Source organism: Triturus cristatus, chromosome 10, assembly GCF_964204655.1.
Source record: "Triturus cristatus chromosome 10, aTriCri1.1, whole genome shotgun sequence".
Taxonomy (NCBI): Eukaryota; Metazoa; Chordata; class Amphibia; order Caudata; family Salamandridae; genus Triturus; species Triturus cristatus.
The window spans coordinates 809,093,710-809,116,567 of record NC_140593.1 but is presented as its reverse complement, the minus strand read 5'-3'; the positions used below and the strand labels follow the sequence as shown (position 1 = coordinate 809,116,567).

Genomic DNA, 22,858 nt, shown 5'->3' with positions numbered 1-22,858 from the left:
GGTAGTTGCATTGTGATGGTAGGCGGGGTGATGGTAGTAGTGGTAAAAGATTAGTTGTAATGGGTGTTTACCTCTTGCACTAGAAGTATAATCATTCTCAAAACATAAGGAGCAATTTCATCATGTTAAGAAGAAATGATGCTTGTGGAGATTTGGATGTTTATTTTCAAATCATCAAGCACAATTGGATCTTATGAAGTAATCACATACTCATTCTTAAATCCTCCTGAAGTCATCAGGAATAGTCACACCTTGTGAAGTCATCGCATACTCATTCTTAAGTCTTCCCGAAGTCATCAGGAATAGTCACACCTTGTGAAGTCATCGCATACTCATTCTTAAATCCTCCTGAAGTCATCAGGAATAGTCAGACCTTGTGAAGTCATCAGATGCTCATTTTCAAGTCATCCACAAGTCATCGAGCTCAAGTTTCTAATCTCTGCTGATGACTTCAAGAGCTTGATGATGTCTAATGATGTGAAAATGACTTCTAGAGTAGTTGGATGATCATCCAATGACTCTGGGATTGCTTCTAAAGTAATCCTGTTTGACCTGGGGTTACAGCACCACCTGCCATTTAGAACGCATACATAAGACCAGTCGACATGTTATCCGAACCTGCCACCCTCGGCACGCACCAGCAGGGCTCGAGTCGGGGTACCACGTGGGTGGACGGCGTCCCCCCACTTATTTTACCAGGTTTTTCCGGGTGGACGCCGTCCCCCCTGCCCAAAAGCTGGACAGCATTGTGTAAGCAGAGAGCCCGGGTGGGAGGGAAGTTTCCCGTAAATTACCAAAGATATGCTAATATTTGTAATTGGAGACTTTAAGAGGCACCGGTGGTGTGTGCAGGCTGGAGTGATTGGGAGGCGGAGCGAGCAGGCGTTGGCGGTTAACGCTTGGAATGTGTGTCCTTCTGTATCTTGTGCACTTTTGAGCACTTCGTTGTGCAACTGGGGCACCCCCTCGGGGGAGTGGGGGGTTGCAAAGGACATCGAGGAACAGACCAGGGGTAGCAGTGCTGTGAAATGCCCCGTCATCTAAAGGCATATGAATACTCATGAGATTCCTGTTGTGACGTCACTTCCGGTGATAGCGCCCCCCCACTTCTTTTCATGAGATTCCTGTTGTGACGTCACTTCCGGTGACAGCGTCCCCCCACTTCTTTTCATGAGATTCCTGTTGTGACGTCACTTCCGGTGACAGCGTCCCCCCACTTCTTTTTTTAGGACTTGTGCCCTGCGCACCAGCATCTCGCGCGGATTAATTACACACCGGACAAAGTGAAACCTCCTTTAAACATTGTTTTTCGAACATCACCCCACAATTAAAAAGAGAAACGTTTTCATTTGAGGTTTCTGTGCGTTTAAACTTGGATGTGCTGCATTCTAGGATGTCAAAGCTCTATTTTTCTGGCGGGGGCTTGGCTCTAAAAAAACAAGAATGTGGTCCGGATTAGGGAAGGACCAGGATTTACAATCGAGCATGAATTTGCATTGCATGCATTGTAAGTCTTGTTTTTAATATAACTGCACTTTTAAATGGAAGTATGTACGCAAACGCGGTGAAAATTAAAGTGACAGATTGTATTATAATACCGATTGAACCACTTGAACTGGATGTGTGATCTTGGTCATATCATTTCAACGTCCTCTGTTACAGTATCTTATAAACAGGATAGCTTCGGTTGTGGAGCTGTAGGAAATGCAGAAAATGACCACTTGTACCAGAAACAACAAAGTAGCATTTCAGTATAGGTGGCTCAGTTTTGTTACATTTTTAAACCTTCAGCAGAATCAGCGTTGTGCCTTGAAACGTCAACAAAAACACCTCTGTTAAAGGAACAGCTCCCTGAAAATGCCATTTTGTTGCCAGTTATCTGTGGAAATAAGCTTGTTATGTTTATGATGGAAAATATCGAGCCCATACGTGCGCGCGCTCACACGCACGAACGCACGCGCACACCCCCTCCTCCACTGGGGCACTTTATGTGCATAAAGGAAAAATAGTTTTTCAGGCGTCTCATTGCATTTTCAAGTGCTGCTAATTTCCACGAATGGGGGGCTCGTGTTTTATAGTGCAATACGCTGGTTGTCATAAACGCTTCATTCGATTCACTTTATCCCCCATGAAATCCTTTTACTTTACTCGTCATAACTTTCTCATTCTGTTCATTTTGGATCTCATACATTCACTATTTATGAACTTTCTTTTTTTTTTTTTTTAGCCCTACTAAGTTTTTATTTCGAATTTCTGCTCATGTTTCCAATCGTATGGACATTTCATCTTATTTCAAGTCAGGGGCTTAGAAGCTCTTCATATCAGGGGCTTGGTTCGACTCTAGTCTCCTTTGATGTTACGAGTCACTCTGTCAATGTTGTAGGATTTCTACAGGCTATTATTGCTTCCATGTTTCTCCTTCGTCTGCCCACCAAGTAACTTTAATCTCCGTTCACTGTGCTCTTGAGAGTTCACAGATTCTCTTTTTCGGTGGAAAGGTGGCACTAACCACATATCATAGATTGTAGAGTAGTTGTGCTACCTAAACAATCGAATACCTCTGGAAACTGAGCGTCTGCCTTTCCTTTTTTTTTTAGCGTGGTCTCTCATTCTTTTCCATAATAATTGTATTCCTTCCTGCATCCTTTATATTTTAGGCACTTTTGAACCATTCTTTTCCTATTTGTTCCATTCGGTTTCTTGAACTGCTGTCCATAGCGTTATCGAAATACCTAACTGTTAGTTTGTCTTTGAAAGATTGTGATTCTATTTTCCTGTCTGTGATTTGTATATTTTTCCCAATATTTTTGTGCGGTATCTGTCCATTCACATTACATGCCAGCTGCTGTTAAATCTTTTTCTGATTTCGCCAGTTTCACTGTTATATTTCATAATCATCCTTATGGCATCCTCTTCTGTTGTTTTAGTGCTTTGATTATTTACTAGTAATTCTGCATTACTACACTCTTGTGCATCTTTCCTTTGCTTTCGTGATCATTACCACCATGTATCCCTTTGCCTGGAATCTGCATTCCACCTCTTTAGCTTCCTTTTCTTTTTTTTTTATTTCAAATTGTTTTTGATTGATTTTTCAAAAAGAAGGGTCGAAATGATACAAATGAAATCACAGTGATAACTAAATAATAATACTGACATGATAAAACTAAGGAAAATTACAAAACAAGACGAAAAAAGAAAAAAAAAGAGATAGCAAGTTAGCCAAGTGCGATGCAGTAGGAAATGCAGTTATGTTAGAGAGGTACAGGTGGATTATGAATATCACCTTCTACATGCGATCTATGGTACATTGCAGGCGTACAATATAGGACATAGCAAAATCACTACATAGGAAAACACTCCTATAAAATGCGATCTTTAGCAATGGGGGGACAGGTGGGAGGACTCCTTTTAGGGAACGATGACTCTGGATACGGCGTTCGTGTGATAGAATGTAGTGAGATGGGTTTCACGGTGGGTCAAACAATTTATCATACTGGATGCTCCCTTAGAGAGAACTATAGACTAGGCTGTCGCCAACACCCTCTTTCGCATTGAGTGCTGTTTCATTTACTCCAGTTGTCATTTTCTGGGGTAAGGGCCTGATTACGAGTCAGAGATGAGGCTTTGGCCGCAACAGCAGCCAAGTCTTGCCCCCCACCCTCCATCCACCCTGACGTTCTTCAATAAGAAAAGGGGAGGCATTCAATGCTCACTTCTGCTAAAACTAACCATCCCCTACTTCTCCAATACTCCTTCATCTACCCCTGTGCCACACAGAAGCCCATGCTCCCATTTACCACCAGCTTAGGACAGGTGGTAAATAGGATTATTAAACTTCACAGAATTCCAAGAGGTTTTAAGCCCGGTAAATCCACGTCTGCAGCTATTCCCTATGCATACAGGGCCTCATTTATGAGAAGTGTCACATCGCTGCGTGAAAGAAGCGATGCAACACTTCTCAGTACGCCCTCCTTGTGACATGACGGATGCGTCATATTTACTATATGACGGATCATGTTGCAAGTAATGACAGATACGTCAGTAACACTGACGTATCTGTCAACAAAAAAGTGGCGCATTGCTCGGGTGTGTCTGAAAACAGACGCAACTCCAGCAATATGTTCTTTCATGTGGGGCGAGCCCCATGTGAAAGAGCCTGCATCACCCTTATGCCTGCCATGAGGCAGGCGTAAGGTTTTGACACATTGGCGTCCTAGAGTGGCGCAGTGAAATCTTATAGATTTCACTGCGCCACTCCTTCAACCCTTTCTTGCGGAGGAACGCCCACCCTGCATACATGATACCTGACGCAGGTATAATGTAGCACAGGGGTTTACGAAGTGACACATATGCATAGATGCGTCACTTTGCAAATATGGCGCAACATGATGCATTATTTACGCCGCCGCTGTGCCACAAAGAGTGACGCAACAGTGCCACAAAAGTGACGCAGGGGCTCATAAATAAGGCCAACAGGGTTTAAGACATAATAAATGTAAACTTGTTCTGCAATACCGGTCGGAAACAGTAGTTCTAGGCATCTCGGAATCGCTGCATATGTTTACGCTGCATATATAATCTCTTGCTTGCTTATTTCATAATTGAACTCAAAATTCTAATTATTCAATCCTAGCAAACGCTTTTGCTGCCTTTTGACAACCAAACCATAGTATGAACAAGTCATCAATAAAAATAGCCATAGTACATGATCAGAATATTCTTCATTATCATCCATGTGTAAAGATTGCTGACTCTGGTTTGAAGTCCATTGATCCTCAAAGAGGAAGTCCACTCCAGCCCAAGTACCGGGCCAACAAACAGCCAAAGAACGTCAATGAATCATAGGCAGAACTTCATTGTCTTTTTAAACGTATTCTTCTAGCACAAAATTAGCACCCTTGGTCTGAACCCTAACTCAGTTTGAAATGGCTTGTCTGAACACAGCACCAATGACTATAACTCGCAGATTTTTCAGGCTCCTGTTATGGATTTAGTGCTGTAGAGGACAAGTCGAAATATGGAGAAGACAACTCCAACCATCCCCAGGTCATTGAGATGAATAGAGATTAAATGACCAGAGATAAAGGAATAAAAGCAAGTAAAAAATTATGTCAACAGTCCACTGTTTTAAATGTTTCTCCAGTTCGTGAAGAGCAAAAAATAAAATAAATGCCAGATGTGCCACATGCGTTTTTTGTCGCCAGACCCTCCAACGAGGAAAACCACTACATTTTTGGTTTGTTCATCAACTAAGTGCCAGCATCTCATCTTCAATCATGAAGGAAATGTGTAAACCAAGAAATAAGAAGTGATGAGGACGTACCATCCGCCTTTTTTACGCATGCCCCACTTTACACACCTGTGGATGATATTGTACCAACAAGTGTACAGGAAGATGAATACACAAATGCTGACAATTTCTTCCGGTTCATAGGAATCTGCTATCTACCGTTGAAAACCCCAATAGTGCTGGAGGACTGCACAACATCATGTTCTCGGTTCTTAGATATACATGTAGAGCAGTGCAGACCATATCTTTTACTCTCTCTGTTTTTCTAAGCCAACAGTTATTAGTTTGTTGCTACAAAGTATTAAGGCGTTTTTATGCTCCATACATCAAAAAACCTCAAACAAAACATAGAAAGGCTCATTTTAGAGCAGCTGTAAATGGTCAAAAGTAAAACTACTTTTTAATATCTTCTTTCTGTTTTTTTAATTACATAGGACTTTGGTTTGCAATAGTGTTTATTTAAGAATGTTCTGACGAAAGCCCTCATTATGAGTGGCATGGTTAATTTGTGATAAGTGCTGTAACAGCTGCTGTCACAATTATGAGTTTTGTGATAAATCGTAGCAGGTCAATCCTGTCAATATTAATTGGGGGAAAATGCAAGTCTGCATTCACAGACTTTCCGACAGAGTCCATGGACCCAAAATGGTACCCAACGTTGATGGCCCTACAATAGATCTTGAGGCCGCTGTAACCTGCTTGCCGGTTTCAGTGTCTGTGGCCCTCCAGACTCCAAGTGCTGCAGGCGTTGGGACCAAGACTGTAGACTCCATGGGGAAACTGCCTTTTTCTAAAAAAATAATTGGAAGCAATATTCTGCCCAATGGGATTGTCACTGGGGTCAGGAGACCCTCCCAGGACTCTTACACTCTTCTTTCAACATTCTTCCAACATGGGCTGTATTAGAAATGGGGATTCTGGTTGGCTAGGGTATGCACCTACGTCAGGCAGAACCCACCACTCTAGTCAGACAAAGGAAGTATCACGCTGAAGATAACCCCTGCTCACCCCCTTGGTAGCTTGGCAGAGTAGCCAGGCTTATCCCAGCGGCAATGTGTAAAGCGTTTGCGCAACACACTCACACAGCAGTGACACACTAGGCACACCACAAAAGAAACTCCACACAAGGTTATATATCAATAGCCTTTGTATTAAATATACCTCAAAACGCATTAGACCATAAATCACTGTGTAGCATGTAAAGCACTTTTAGACCACATTACAAATCACTGCGTAGCATGTAAAACACATCAGGCCACATAGCAAATTACTGTGCCACGGGGCACTGGTCACAAGAATGCAGGTCATACCATAATCTTACCAACAGGCAATTGTCAGAGCTGTACCTGTAGTGTAGTACAGTAAGTACCTATAACTGGCACATGTCATAAAGAAAGAAAACCTCATCAAGCACAGGTTCCACTTAACATCACTGTTAGCGCAACTACGGTCCACAAAAGAGTTGAGTAAGTCAGGAATCATCCCTTTGCACTTTCATAGCAGCCCCAGCGCTCCCACGCTTATCGTAGGGGCTGCATGGTGAATACCGGGGGAGGTGCAGGAACGGGACCTCCGTTGAGGTTTACCGCCCCGTCCGGCCTTCAACTGCTGATGGGAATGCACCACCAAAGAAGGACTCCTTGGGGGCTGAAATCTCAGTGGGCAAAGCTGACCACACAGGTTGTCGGAAGTCTGTTCCCGCTTTGGCAGCTTTTCAGGAGGGTCAGAAACACCACCCCACTCCTGCAATCTTCTTTCCGGTGGGCAGACCAGATGCTGGGATTGCTCCGGCAACCCTAGGCCGGGGCTAGCTACCCTTGCAGCTCCCTCTTTGCTATGGCAACAGGCGGGGTGCCATGCTCAGACTCCTGGCACGGCTGCGGCTTGTTAGTACGGTGCAGCGATCCGCTCGGTGCCCGTGGCCTTGGAAATGCAGCTCCTCATTTAGGATGCAAACTGCAATGAGGCAATAACACTCACCACACGCTTCTACTGTTGAGTGCACTCCCGCACTGACCTCCAGGTGGGAGGAGGAGAGCACCGCCTACACCAGATCTCCCCTCCTTCTTCCCCACACAAGGCCCTTTTCACAACGCTCTCCACACACTTGGAGGGCAACAATAATGAAGCGCTCAGCATGCACTTCACCACAGGGAGAGGAGAGTGTGCAGCGCTATATTCCTCCAGCACAGGAACCTCCCCTCATCCAAGCGAACAGGCTTTTTCCGCAAATGAAATCCCTTCAGTAGGGTACAGCCAAAGCACAATGGAACCTCAAGTGAGGGAAGGGAGTTCCAGTGAAGCAAAAAGAACAAAATAAAGACTTTGATATCCCGGAGTCTTCCACAACAGGAGGCCAGCACACGCAGGCCTTTGGAGATCACCTTCAAGCAGGGTACACAGCACACAGCAAAGTCCTGCTCCTTTCCTTGGCAGAAACAGCAACTGCAGGCCAACCCCACACATCACACAGCAAAGGGGCAGTACTTCTCCTCAGTCTCTCCAGATCTTCTCCTTGGCAAAGGGTCCTCTAGAATTCCAGGGATAATCTAAAGTCTTGGGGTTTTAGGTGTAATACTTATACCCCAAAATGTCTTTGTTCTCCCCTGGCCCAGGGCTCTGAGCCCAGCCAAACCAGTTCTGGGGGCACTTTAGAATATATTTTCAAGTGCACCACCACCTCCATTGTGAGGGTAAGCCTTGGCTCCAGACACACCACAGGGTGGCGGAGCCATCATGGCGGAAGGTAGGCACAGCCCTACTAAGGTGCAGGTGCTACTCCTCCCACCACTCTAAATGCAGCCCAGGCCTATTCAGCTTAGCGCTGAGTCACTTAGACAGGGCAGGACACACCTCAACCCCCCCCTCCCAGGGTCTGGCTGGAGGGAATGCACATCCCCTCTCCCCCTGTCAGTCAGAACCAGACAGTCAATACACATCAGGCAGATACAAAGACACGCAGCACACAGAAATGCCTACTTCTAAATGTGGCATTTCTAAAATAGTAATAATAAATTGCTAACACCAATAAGCAGTATTCATCACCATTATTCCAAACATACCAAACATGACCATGCTACTCCTCTCATGTCAGGAATTACCACTGAAGCACATATCAGGGAATCCCAATGCGTTCCTATGAGAGGGCAGCCTCACAGCAGTGAGAAACCAAATAGGCTGTTTGTCACTACGAGGACATGGCACACAGTTAAGGCACATGTCCTACCTTTTACCTACACCGCACCCTGCCCATAGAGCTGTCTAGGGCCTACCTTAGGGGTGACTGATATGTAGTAAAAAGGGAGTCACAGATGTGGCAACCACTTTATGTGCCACATCACAGCGCCAGTAAACTGCGCACACAGGCCCTGTACTGGCAGAGGCCTGAGACAGGTTTTAAAAGGCTACTTTGGTGGGTGGCGAAAGCAGCGCTGCAAGCCCACCAGTAGCATTTAACCTACTGGCCCTGGGTATACAGGATTCCACTGTACAAGGGACTGCTAGGTAAATTAAATATGCCAAACAGGTACAATAGAGAGCACATGCACTTTAGCACTGATCAGCAGTGATGACGTGCCCAGAGTCCTAAAACCCCCAACAACAGGTCAGAACAAATACAGGAGGAAGGCAAAAAGTTCTGGGATGACCCTGCAAAAAGGGCCAAGCCCAACAGGCTGCAAGCCTCTCATTGCATAATGAGCTGCCACAGAGATTTTCCCTTTGTGGCTGGAATATTGCAAGGGTCGTTTGACCCAGTCTGCCTCCTAGGACCCATTATCCATTGCAAGATCCATTGCAATCGAAACAAGCATTTACAATGCTATGGGTCTCGCAATTGCAAGTTTTTAACCTCTGGCATTGTAAAACAGAAAGAGATAGGTGTCCCTAAAGCGGGCACTGTGCTCCGAATTAAAGTATAAAAATAAATAAATAAACAAGCAGAGCGCGGTGTCCCTAAAGCGGGCGCTGCACCACGAATTAAAGTATAAAAATAAATAAATAAACAAGCAGAGCGCGGTGTCCCTAAAGTGGGCGCTGCGCTCCTAATTAAAGTATAAAAATAAATAAATAGACAAGCAGAGCACGGTGTCCCTGAAGTGGGCGCCAGGCTCAAATTCAAACTTTTAGAAATCAAATGTAAACTGAGCGCGGTGTCCCTAAAGTGGGCGCCACGCTCAGCATACACATTCAACAAAAAAAGAAGCCGCCATTGTCAATAAAGTAAATAGTGCTCACCCACTGGATAAAGCATGCCATGTAACCAGCGAAGTAAAAGGTCCAGTCCTTATGGGCGGTAACAAATGGAGACAGGGCGGTACCAAGGTGGGACTAACAAGCCTCATAATGAATCGATAGTCAGCGTTTACGAAGGACAATGACAGAAGCCAATTACAAATATGGGAGGAGAGTGTGCGAGGCTTCCACAGCATACTCTACTACAGCATGCCTTGCAGAGCGAGCAGTGCATGCGCGCTGCCGCTAGGCTCGACCTAAAAATGCTCCCCTGTTCAATGGAATTACTTTTTTTTTTTGCATTTGCGAGCCATCTGCCGGTCCAGGACCATGCATGGTCCTTGAATTAGCTTTTGAGATAGCTCTATAACTTAACTTCTCAAAAGCCTACCCAACATGTTTTCGTACCAAAAATATTTTAATATTACTTTCCATAAACCACCAAAAGTCCCTTTTTTGAGTATAGTTCTAATTTCATGATCAATGTTGCAATTCCATTCTGCAGTACTTGTTATAGTGGAAAGCAAAAGTTCCTTTGGAAACTAGAATGGAAAACACTTTTTTTCTTACCCCTCCCTTAACTTTGCACCCGAAAAGGATCCGCGCAAAACTTAGAAAGATGTGCTAACTGCATACTAAATTTCAATGAACAATCACCAAATAACCCAGAAGTTTCTAAAAATCCCCAAAAAGATGCCTTTTTTTATGGAAAGTGGGCCTCAACCATAACTACGCAGTCGCTATCACCGCAGTCACTGTCCTTGTAAATTAAAGATATATGAAAATGCATAATGGGTTATAGTTATGGGAACATTATGCCATTGTGGGGTTATTTGAGATTATAGTAAACCACAAGTCTGTAGCCTGTCTGGTTTTTAAATGTCAACAGAACACAAAATAGCTTTAGGGCTAGGAGTCACAATACATATTAGAGACGCTGTGTTGATTTTGGAAGTTGGCAAGAAAAATATTTTGTTTATAAATCAGGAAACTCTGGTGAAGCCTGTAACTAGTCTGATGACAATTGCAACTAGCAGGTTCAGATTTTATTTGCTTTTTTAGAAAAAGTCTAATGAAACAGAGGAGAATGATGTCGGTGGGCATAATGTCTTTGTGTTTTCATTATTCAAATGCATTTTTTTGCAAGAAAACTTATCAGCTAAAGAGAAGGAAACAAGACCAAGAACCACCTGTATTGGGCTTCCATTGGAGGAAATCTATAATTCACGGGAGTTGTGTGGACAATAATTCAGAGATATGACATAATTCCTCTTAGATGTGGCTTATATGTAATGGGAGAGAAATGTAAGGAAGCAACCTCATAAATTAACAGTAGAGGTGGGCTAACCACTGGTAGGTCACGCCAGATGCCTGGCTCCGGCTCAGCTTGAGGTCCATATGGAACCTGCGAGCCAAAGGCAAGCTGACCTTTCAAGTGGCTTCTCCCCCCCCACCCACAATATAACCTCATATGCCATGAAATGAAGGCGAAGCATTTTCCTTTTATGTAAGACAGGAGATAGAAAATCTGGCATCAATCCCTGCTTCCCCACTTGACCAACTTGTGTGATCCTAAGCAAACATTTTGTTTCACCATACCTCCCTTTTCCTCCTTTTTGCAAATGAGAGCATCTTGAAATAGGTGAGTACTGGATTTGCAATATACAAAAACATCTCTAGTGTATGATTTAATTGACAACAATGTTGCTCCATCTGTAATAAGTACCTAAGCCAGGAATAAGGTCAACAGGACAAGTGACTTGCCTCTTAGTTCTCAAATGGCAATGTCTTATGGGCTGCTGGGGGGGGCTGTAGCTAGCCAATGTCTTGTGTACTAAGTGCAAGGATGGAAACAGGCCCCTTGGCTGCTGTTTGATTGATAACACATGGTGCGCACCTTGTGCACTATAGGAATTTACGCCCTTGGATGGGAGACAGGTATGCTTCTAAATTCATATTTAAAAACTAACTTTTAATAAATGCCTCTCAATGTAGTGATATAATCTGATGTACTGAGGTGAAACGTTTCTGTGTGTTTTAATTTTGAAGAGCCTTCATTATATTTTTACAATACACCACCCATCTTTCCTGTTTTAGAATCCCTGTATACAAGAACTAAGATGCTGCATAGCATCCCGCAGTTGATACTAGCTATATCTGAGAAGGGCGACAAACAACCTGAAGTACTCTACCTGAACCTACAACATACTGAGGCAGGTAATTCGATAACTGCCCCTGCTGCTAGACACATATAATCGATATCCGAGTCTTTAAAGTGCCCTCTTTTCACCTTAGATCAGGTGACATAATGGGAGAAACCAGACTACTTTCCTAAAATATTACTGATTGTTTCCTTTCAATCCATAAAGACAGGTGAACTGATAGGCTGCTGTTGCCTCGACTAGCCAAAGCGGTTAATACTACCTCAAAACCTATGTGCTGTGTTTTTCTCTAGTCTAGTCAATACCACCCATCTCCGACCCATACACCGATGTGCTGAAGGTTCACCACCAGCAACAATTAATGACAAATCTGCTGCCTACATCATACAATGTACAGCCCATGGACCTGTTCCCGTAGACAGCAGCAATAACCCAAAAACATCCGTGGTGCCTGACCCTTATGGTATCAATTGAATTAGAGCACTCAAACCATTGGTTCATCCCATTGTACCAGACCCTTGTGTCACTATTACGTCCTACAGGGCACAAGTTGGCTCTGGTGAATCTGTCACATATTCTATGTGCAAGCAATAGAAGATCTAAATCGTACACGACACGCCCAGGAGACCAACCCATAACAATGGCTGATCTAAATCTATAATAGGTTATGTCCTTTTGAACAATATTCCACTGGGACAGAATGTGAGACATGTTCATCAAAACATGTCCTGAAGTGACCAAGATGCTATGATGCTATCATCCTTTAAATGCGTCCCCACTCCTCACATACCACCATAGACCGTAATTCCAGAGAGGCTGTGCACCCCAGTTGAGGCTGAAGTGGCACGAAATTCAATCTACCAAAGCCTTACCAAAAAAATTCATTGTTTTCAAAATGTCTTAGCACAGGTAGGAAGCTGTCTTTCTTGATCACAGCAGCTCATGAACCAACATAACAGCCTTGCAGCCTTTACAGTGCCATTACTATCTAGGCCGACTCTGGTAAGGAAGGCGTAACCCCACAATTCTGAGCCAAGCCTAGATAAGGATGGTATAAGGGCAAAGACATCTTTAATACAATCCTTCAAGAAGGGTGAAATGGAGAGATCACAGGTGCAAGATGCCAATACAAGTCTCTGATCGGAATCAAGAAACCTGAATGGCAAAACGCGGACAGGCAAAATCTGTTTGTCCCCGTAAGAATTAAGGACCAGCCAACCTTCTGTAAAATCTCAGCTTCAGGTCAGAATAGTAAAACTAACTCAACAGAGCCATCTATAACAGATGTCCAGTGGCACGCACATGTTACTAAATTATATTACCTTGCACTCTTGCTTATTGGATCACCAGTCTTGAGATGCACTTAGGTTGCATCTTATAAATTAAGCCCTTTTTCACAAAAAGAGGCAATGGCAGCCATAAACAAAGAAAACCCTGGAAAGGCCACAGGCCCCAATGGGATCCCTGCAGAAGACCTCTATGAATCGGACTCCATCCTATGGGGCCGCTACGTTACCTTTATCAGTGAGCCAATTCAACAGGGAGCCTCAATCCAGCCTCATGGCTGGGAGCTGAAATTGCGCCCATCTTTAAAATGGTGAAAAGTAAGAACCTTCTAACTAGCCTCATTAGCTTGCGGGATAATATCCCAAAAATATTTTCAAATGTACTTCTTTCAAGGATTTAGAGCTAGGCTGGCGAGAATAATATTTTATCCAATTGCGAGGGCGGCTTCAGGAAGAAAATGGGCCCTACAGACCAAGCTTTCTGATTCTATCTCCTGTTGACAAAGATTGTGGTACTGAAACATCAGCCAATATATGTGCTAAATCATCCCCGATACAAGGTGTTTGTGGATTTTGTACTCTGTGCCTTCAACAATGTATGCCATAACTTATTGTGTGCCACTGTATGTGATGTGGGTGTTCCTTCTAGACTTCTATCTCTAATAACTAGTCTCCATGAAGGGATTTGACACAGATCCCTTGCGGTTAAATTGGAGAAACCACAGGACGATGTTCAGTGTTAAAGGGAGTCTGCTGGGGTCCTCTCTAGCTTCCATGATAGTCTCACTTTACATCAATGGAGGGGATTTGTATGTTAGATCCTGCTTCTGCAATGCTTCAGCTCTGGGAGGGACAATGGTGGCAACACTTCTGTTTGCTGACCACACTCTACTGGTCTCAACCCCCCCCCCCCAGCTGATTCTTAGAACAGATTAAACCATTTCTGAGAATTTGGGTCCTCCAAGGTCCTTCTCATTAGCAATGCTAAAACCAAGTTGATGATGTTCCGCCCCCACAGGGGCATCAAGAACAACTCCCCATTAAACTCTTCTCCCCCCAATCAGGTCACCTGCTGTCCATACACTTCTGTGAGGTGGAGGCAGCATCTGGTCTACTCATGACATCTGATGGAGCAGTGAACCGGGTGCGCTCTCTACTCTGTAGGATCCTGATCCAGGATAAATAAAGGAACTGATCCAAGCGGCCTTGGAGGTGAATAAAGCACAAGGTCAAAGAGCAACTTTGTGTGGTGCAGACCTTTGGGGTATCGCAAGCCCCTCTGACCTATCACGAGAACCTGATTAATCCCATTTAAAGCATTAGGCGTGCCCTCACCCGAAATGTTCCTACCCCTTTTCAGTTTCATAGATATGATGCTTTTTTTTTATATAACAATAATTTAAAGGTCGACTTTTAAGTGCATAGTTATTTAGGGCTGGCATGTGTGTGTGTGTGCCTTTTTATTTTATTTTACTTATATGTTTTTTTTAGGCTTTGTCCACAACCAACTATATTTGATTGATTGAGCATATATTTTACATGCCAAATATTTTCAAGGCTCGGCTCGTGCATGGGCTTCTCGAGCCAAGCCTGACCCTTTGCTCGGCTTGTGGTTAAGCTCACCTCTGCTTAATAGAAATATTGTTCCTATGCAGATGTGTCTTTAATTATTCTGCAGTAAAACTAGGTGGTACCAGTGATTGTGTGCTACATTCTGTATATTAGCTTGTTACAACTTGAGGCAAACGTGACAGGATTTTTTTTTTTTATATATATTCTGCCCTTCTGGAAATCAGGAAGTAAATTGTAAATTGATACTTGTATAGCGCACTACTCACCCACAAGGGTCTCAAGGCGCTTGTACGAATACCGCTGTGGAACCCATCCTGGCTTTCCCTGTGAGGCGTCCACTCCTGGGCACCCCCAAGGTGGAGGCCAGGCATCCTTAGCATTGTGGGGGCCGTTGTGGAGATTGAGCAAACTTTTGCCCAGAGTTGCAGAGTGGGACCCATGATTGGAATAGGCACCGAGGCGAGAATTATCAGGTCCGTGGAATTTTTGAGCCCAAGACCCGCCGAGGCGGGGAATTGAACCCTGGTCCCGGGCTAGACCTCTGCATTAGGGTCTGCCCTCTAATCATTGAGCCACACTTCTCCACAGGAAGTAAGCTTTGGGATGTGGGAAGAAGAAATCAGAAACATTACGAGCTTTAAAATAAATGGGCAGGGGTATGATTTCTAAAGGTTTGCATACTAATAAAGTCAGTTAATTTTCTCTCTGTGGGTCTTTTCGGCCATGTTCAACGAGCCATGGACTGTCCACGAAAGCGGTGTCCAGCCTCCCTCAGACTCTCAGGTGAGGAAAGGGTTAAGGATGTGCCAAACACTGGTCCCGGCCTCGACGATCCAAGAGATGTGATAACTGCGAACTGAGTTCCTTCCGGCTTCCCGCGGAATTCGAGAAGTATTGATCAAATAGCACCCGTGAAAAAATAAACGGTCGAAGCCCTAGCCTCCCCCAGCATGCTCCTCTGCATAGGAGTGCATCTTATCTAAACCAGATGCTCCCCTATAGGAGTGTCCCCCACTTTACCCTGTGCCCTCACTCATCAGAGGAGGATACAGCTCACAGAGGGCAATTCCCTCACCAAGTGCTACTTATTCCCACCAGTGAGGCTCTCGTTAAATTGACGAAGCAAATAAATATGCTACACGCCCTAGTGCAACCCAGGAAATGTCCCCTCATATACTCTTTGGTCATAATTGAGGTCTAGGGCGCACCTCGCACACTGGGATCCCGGTGCAACTTCACCGGCTGCGCTTTTGATACCAATACCTCCCCCAAAGAGCTACCCTATTCTCTCGTCCTTCTGTTTGACCCTCGCCCGGTGCGCTCGTCCCTACCTGCCGCCTATTAAAGAGCTGTATGGTTGAATCGCCTCAATGGAGCCAGGTACCTCCGACACAAACGTGTGTGGGGAGGGGGAGGGGCACTTACCGTTCTGAAGCAACAGCAGCAGCGGCAGCGCCCGCAGCTCCATGGCGTGCGCGGGTGTGTGCAAGCAGCACGAGCTGGCCCACCCCACTTATCCTGCGGGCGGAGAAGGGCCCCCGGGCACCGACTTTCACGCCCCTCCCTGCTTGATAAGCATCCAGGGCAGGCTGCCGCCCTCCTCTGGATGACTGTGCCGGAGAGGTGCCCTGACACCAGTGCCAGCCCTGCCCCAGGGAGGAGCTGCCTCACCGCGTCGGAGGGACGGGGTCCGCAACACTGCAGCCATTCACAAAACTTTTTTCCTACTTCGTGACGGCCTGTGACACCCTGAGGCCGGTGACAACGACGAGCTGTCCAACTTCCCTCCGAGATGAGCCGATAATCAGTGCGTAGGACCAAACGTACGTGCGTAGTTATCGAGTTTCTGCGCAGAAATTGTCTCCGAATTCGTGGGCTTATTTACAAGTCCCTTGCGCCGCCTGTGCGTCACTTTTTCCCATATAAAAAGTGACGCTCCGGCGGCGCAAGGGGCTTTGAAATAAACCCCTCTATGTTTTGTAACCAATGTAATCTGAACATTTGGCTCTTAAATAAAACCTTTGGCTGAGAGAAGAGCAAATTGTATGAGAGGGTCGGCCGGGACTATGGCCTCCATTCTTAGTGGGCCAGTAGTAATCATTATGCGGCTTGGAATAGGAGGTACCCACTCTGTTGCCAGTACACAGTCTGAACGTACATTCCTGACTGTATTTACATACGTGATAATGAAGTAAAAGGAGTCTTGTTGTAATAAACTATTTGCATAAGATCACACAATTTAAGAGGGGAAGCCGTGGTTTATTCACTTTTTTCTACTTTCACTGTGTACCGAACAGCCCGTAGATGGTTATCTACTTGTTTTCCCTTGTGCTAAGGCTTTGTGCATTTTTCTGCAGTTTCCATTTAGCAGGACCTCGATCCGCAGGCATTGGAGCGCTTTCCATCAGCATCACTTACTTGGTGGCGGGCCCTAGGAACACCAGAACCAAAAACGTTATGGTGAAGAGCCACCTTATTACAGGGGTTGACTATTTCTCTTATCTAGGGATCCTAGGGAATTTTTCTATTGAAGAGGTTGCCAAGAAAATCGGCTTTCTTGGCAACCTCCTCATAAGAAAATTTCCACCAGATTTAAAGCGTCTGTTAGCGGGTTTGGCCTATTGGCAAAGTGTCAGGGTCACACCAATGTGGAGGCGAAGATTAAAGTTTTAGGGCAAATTGTGTTCCGTTAGATTGTTACAGATGTGAAACATGGGGGTATGTTCCCGCATCCCAGTTTCAGGTTGTCGAAAACAAATTCCTGAGAAGCTTGCTTAAAGTTCCATCTAGCACTACTTCTGAGATTCTTCATGAGGAAATGGGTATATAGGGTACATTTCCGATTTGATTGGAGTTCGACCCTTGATAAGATATTTGTCTTTTTGGCTAAAGTAGGATCTGTCCCTTAATAGGCTTATCCTACGAGATTGTTGGCCCTGGACGGCATGTTGAGTATTCCCTGGCTTGCCTTTAGGCAGATGTTTAAGTCCCTGGGTCGTCCGGAGTTGTTCACTAATCCTGAATGTATAGTTAGGAGGGACATACCTGGGCTCAAACAGGTCATAACTTAAAAGGTGGCTGCAAAAATGCGAGGCTGTAGCCCTCCACAAACGTTCTGTGCATCATTGTGTCATGGTAAAATCAATTTCTGGAGTGGAACCCTACTTGGCACTGGGGATGTCCAATTTTCATCGTAGGCTGTTAACTTATTTTAAATATTTTATTTTTTATCAACTCCTGCTGCACAAGGGATTTTGGAGTAAAGTCTCAGAACTACCGGCATGTTCATGTGTCGATATTTCCCTCCCTGATACTTTTCATATCATCATGGTATGCCCAAGATTTAATCACATTCGACATAATATTATCCGCCCACTTCTCCTTCCTATGATTTTACTTGAGTGAGTCCTGCCTTTCTCTTTCTTCATCTGCTAAAATCCCCTACTGTCTGTTTCGACCTGACTCGCTTTTTAGCTGGGGTTATCCTGGGACGATCATTTTTTGAGACTTTTAGAGGGAGTTTTTCACTGGGGTTTATTCTTTTTGAGTTAATTGTATGCTGTGTACTTCTGTTTTTTAGCTTGTTTTTAGTCTGTCAGACCTTTTTTTCCTTTTTCCATTTTTTTTAATAACATTTGTAATTCGTTGTGGTGATTGCATGTGTTCTTGCTTTTTGTATTATTATTGCGCATTTGTGATTTTCTTGAAAAATCGAAGAAAGTTTCACTACTACTACATTAGCACCAATTACATTACAAAAGACCTCCATTCATCGTTTATAGGAATGGAGAAGTTAAATGATTTGCCCAGAAACACAGGATGTTGAGCCGACACAGAGATTGGAGCCTGGCTCCCCAGTGCTGAAGTCTGCTGCTCTGGCTGTAATGGAATACCCAGGCACAGGGAGAAAGGTAGGCACTTGGCACCTGAAAGCTCAGCTCGTCATGGGCTCGATGGTCCAACAGGACCTTGAGCGGAGCCAGGCTTCAGGCTCGAACCTGGCTCGAACCTTCAGTGGCTCGCCCATCTCTAGCAAGAAGTCCTTTAAACCAAGAGTGGTGCAAGGATGACTGACTGAAGCCCAATGAGGGTCCATCAGAAAACAATTCTCTGAATGAGTCCATAAGAATGACGCCGCCAGGCCCCGTAAGCGTCATTCTCATGGACTCATTCAGTCCAGGGTAAACTACAGCCGACTACAGAATAACTGCAGAAACAAGTCCTACACTTCATTAAGAGGGTGTGATTTCTTAAGTTGTGAGAAGATGACTTTGAAGATAACTCTAGAACAATCATCATCCGAGTGGACAGCCTACCAGAAAAAATAGAGGATCCCAACATGAAACTCTATTTAGAAAATTGGCTCGCTTGGACAGTTGAATCAAAATGACTATCACATTTTATACTGTGTAAAAGGTGCGCAGTGTCATATGTGCCAATTGGTAGTTCCTCATCTAGTGAACTATCGAGAATGAGACATCATCCTACATACGGTATTCAAAGAGAGCTATTTTGAAGTGGAGAACCTCAAGGTCATGGTCTTTCCTGTTTACACAATGACATTACATACCCCAATCCCATTCGTCCCAAATAAGATCAAACAAGCAATACGTGACTATCACGAACAACCTTTATAAGGTTGGGCGCGTAAGCCATCATCCTCCCCGCCATTGACAAATCACCATGAGTTGGTTGTTAGGTGGACCCAGCCAGACTATTGCGGCTGTAAGCATTTTTGGCATGTCAGCCTCTCTGAACCCCAATCACCATGTTCTCCCATCTCACCACGCCTCTGTTGGGAAAGGGCAATGTTACCAGTCTTCTGTACCATCATGGTAGCAATAACTAGGTTTTCCTCAGCCATTAGCATAAAGACACAGATGACTTTAATACATTTAGCCTTAATATTAGGCTTTTTTATCACCCCCATTTTTTCAATGCCTATCAACCATAGTCTCCCATATTTTTCGATGTAGTCCTGACCACGAGCTAAAGCAAGTAACACTTTACTAACCGATTTCTTGGACTCGCCCTCCAGGTCATAATCAACGCTTGTACTCAAGCGCATCTTGGATCTTGAACGGTATCAACCCACATGCATGCAACAAGACAATCTCAACATGTAATTGCTGTAACGTTCATAGTCAAGTCAAGAACCCATTAATAACCTTTTGGACAATACTCCCACACCCCATCTACAGCTCGACCTTTTTATGAACTGTCTCGCCAACTCAGGAAGCCTTCTTTTTTAACTTATCGAATACAATTATTACTATTCTACACATTTTCAGCTGTTTTACACTTTGATGGACTTATTTGCCTAAACAAAGTATTGTTTTACTTAAACTTAACTGTACACACAAGCACAAACTTTACTCTCGTGGTTATTGCACAGCCCCTTTCCAATCTCCCTTGTGTTTTTGCGCACTCCCTCTCCTAATCCCCCCGGTGGTTTTGCACACATTATTTCTCAGACTTTGCATATCCTTTCTCTCAATTTGCTTGATATATCTGCACATTTAGGGGCAAGATACCACCATCGCAAGACCTGAGAAATCCTCGAAGACAGGGCTCAGAATGCACCCTACTTAGACGAAATGCACCTTATAGGATTTTCCAGCATTTTACCAACACTGACCCTGCATGCCTCCCAACACAAGCAGCTGAGTCTGCAGGTCATTTGAGATAGCTTTAAGGGCATGATTACACCTCTGCATGGGTCACTTGTGCATGAAAAAAACTACCTAGCGAGGCATAGGGTTAAACGCAAATCACAACTATTACGTTTTTAATTGCAATACATTTTCAGAATGCATTTAGGAAAGGGTGGAATTTTAACTGAGCTAAATTAAATATACCAGGAATTTGGTCTGTGCTTTGTGCCTTTCCATTCTGTACTAAGTTATGTGGTTTTATATGTTTTAACTGTTTGCTATGGTTTTAATTATCCGCACAATAATAAATAAACTTGAACAATTGCAGTGCGACACCTAGGCAATGCATGCCAATTTTTCTGCTTTCCTCGCAAGTGAGGGGAGGTGCTGGCCAGCTTCCCAGAAAGGTATTTTGAATATAAAGAACAAAGTTCCAACGGCGGGCTGATAGTTATGCACCTCATGCCAGTTTCCTGAAATCAAAAGTCCTGTGCACTGAGAACCCGCACCAGACGTTACGTGGTACCGCTCTGTCCCAGATCCTGAAAGTACAATTACGAGTGGGCGTGCACCAAGCAAAAGAAGTCCAAGGCAATCTTGTAGTATGTAACTTCTTTCGTTCTGTCACAGAGAACTTCATCAGGGCTTAAGTAAAGCAGGTAGAATCCAGAGTGAATGCTCCAGTGTATTGCACTGGAGGCACAAGGGAATTCCCAGGGCCAGGTAGTGCCCGTTGTACAGACTGTCACACTTGAACCGGCCATTCTGATCTTCGCAATTGGGCACTACCTGGCCCTGGGAATTCCCTTGTGCCTCCAGCACAATACACTCGATCATTCACTCTGGATTCTACCTGCTTGCTTTGTTGAGGACTCGCTTTGCTTTACCTAAGATCTTAGGCTTTGGGCATCTCGTAGCCCCTGTGGGTCCAGCGCAATACACTGGAGCGCTCACTTCAGACCCTATCTGCTTATTGTTATCGAGGTTTCGCTACACTTTACTTAAGCCCTGATGAAGTTCTCCGTGAGAGAACTAAACACGTTGGCTGAGCTGAATGTGTCATTAATATTTGGGAAATATTAATTGAAAATAAAGACGTTAATACTACAAGATTGCCTTGGACTACTTTTGCCTGGTGCATGCCCACTCGTAATTGTACTTTAAGGTATTTTGAATAGCCTGTAACTCAAGGGGTTTGATGAGAGAGACTTCCTAGAATTTGCCTTCTGGGCCTAAGTATGATACAACTTCTCCTGATCCAGTGAAATGCATGTGACCTTAGGGGGCTGAGGAATGTTGAGAGATGTCAATAGACTATGCATGTTAAAGTCTGGGAGGCCTGAGGATAAGTTAGTGATGTCCTGTTGGTGTCTGTGAAAGGAGTACAGGGATAGGGCAGAGTCAGTCGCTTGCTCAGCTTGTTGCTCTGAGAAGCCTGTGAGGCTGGGGAAAGTCAGTTACAGCATATTCTTGTGGCAATGAGAGACACATTGGTAGGATTATGCAGTCAGTCACATGTCAAGGTGGTACCTGTGGAAGGTATGTATGTTAGTGACAGAGACATTCGGTCTTACAGCAGTGCCTGTAATATTCTAGTAGAGCTGGGGAAGAGAGTATCATATCCAACTCATGCCTGTAAAAAGTAGGCTAGGATAGTGGAAAATCAACCATTTGTCAGCAAGACATCTGGGTCTTGAGGAGAGTTAGTTCAATGGCAAGACAGTGTCTGTTAGAAATGGGGTTTATAATTGGCAGAAGTAGGTACATTTGTCCAAGTAGGGATGCTTGCTTCTAGTCAGGGTAAGGGGGATACACACTTTCAGATCATTCCTGCTCACCCTCGTGGTAGCTTGGCATAAGCAGACAGGCTTATCCCAAAGGCAATGTGTAAAGTATTTTTACTCAGTAATACTCTGATAACACCACAAATGGACACCACGCCAGTTTAGGAAAATAAAGTATCTTTATCTAAACTCAACAAGACCAAAACAACAAAAAGCCAACATAGAGGTAGTAAAATAGCACTTAAAAACAGTTACTTTTAACCCCTTCGCTGCCAGGCCTTTTCCCCTCCTGTGCCACGCCCTTTTTTGGCTATTTGGGGTAGTGCGCGCTGAGGCCCCTGTAACTTTTTGACCACATAAGGTATCCACGCCAAATTTGCGTCCTTTTCTTCCAACATCATGGGGATTCTAAAGGTACTCAGGGTTTGTGGATTCTCCTAGAGGGGTCACAGAAATGAGCCAAAATACAGCAACATTTTTTTTTTTTCGGAAAAATGGGAAAAACAGGCTGCAAATGAAAGCATCTGGGTTTTTCCCTGCAAATGTTATCAAAAAAGAGGTTTTGGGGTTGAAATCACCATTTTCCCAACTTTTCGGGGATACCAGACTTTTGTCAGAAACCCAACATTTTTTACACAGTTTTGGCATTTTTCTGGGACATAGCCTATTTTTGCTATTTTTTGTGCTTTTGACCTCCTTCCAGTTAATGGCAGAAATGGGTACAAAAGCAATAATGGATCCTGGAAAGCTATACATTTTCGAGAAGAAGACAAAATTCTGAATTCAGCAAGGGGTCATTTGTGTAGATCCATCAAGCTTTTTTTATAGAAACTAACAGTTAAATATAGGATAAATTGAAAATTAGTTGAAAAAAACA

The 22,858-nt window shown here is 44.2% G+C and overlaps 1 protein-coding gene across 2 annotated transcripts in view; it reads right to left on the bottom strand.

Moving 5' to 3' along the window:
• The window catches only part of LOC146790041 (phospholipase A2-like), a 202,060-nt gene extending 185,723 nt beyond the window's left edge, over positions 1–16,337 (bottom strand). The window contains exon 1 of one of the 2 annotated variants that reach the window (XM_085628373.1): positions 15,969–16,337. In XM_085628373.1, the coding sequence (XP_085484499.1) occupies positions 15,969–16,011 (43 nt within the window). In that variant the 5' untranslated portion in view covers positions 16,012–16,337. The remainder of the gene's footprint in view (positions 1–15,968) is intronic. The other variant, XM_085628375.1, reaches the window with a different exon arrangement.
• Positions 16,338–22,858: the final 6,521 nt, after the last annotated feature.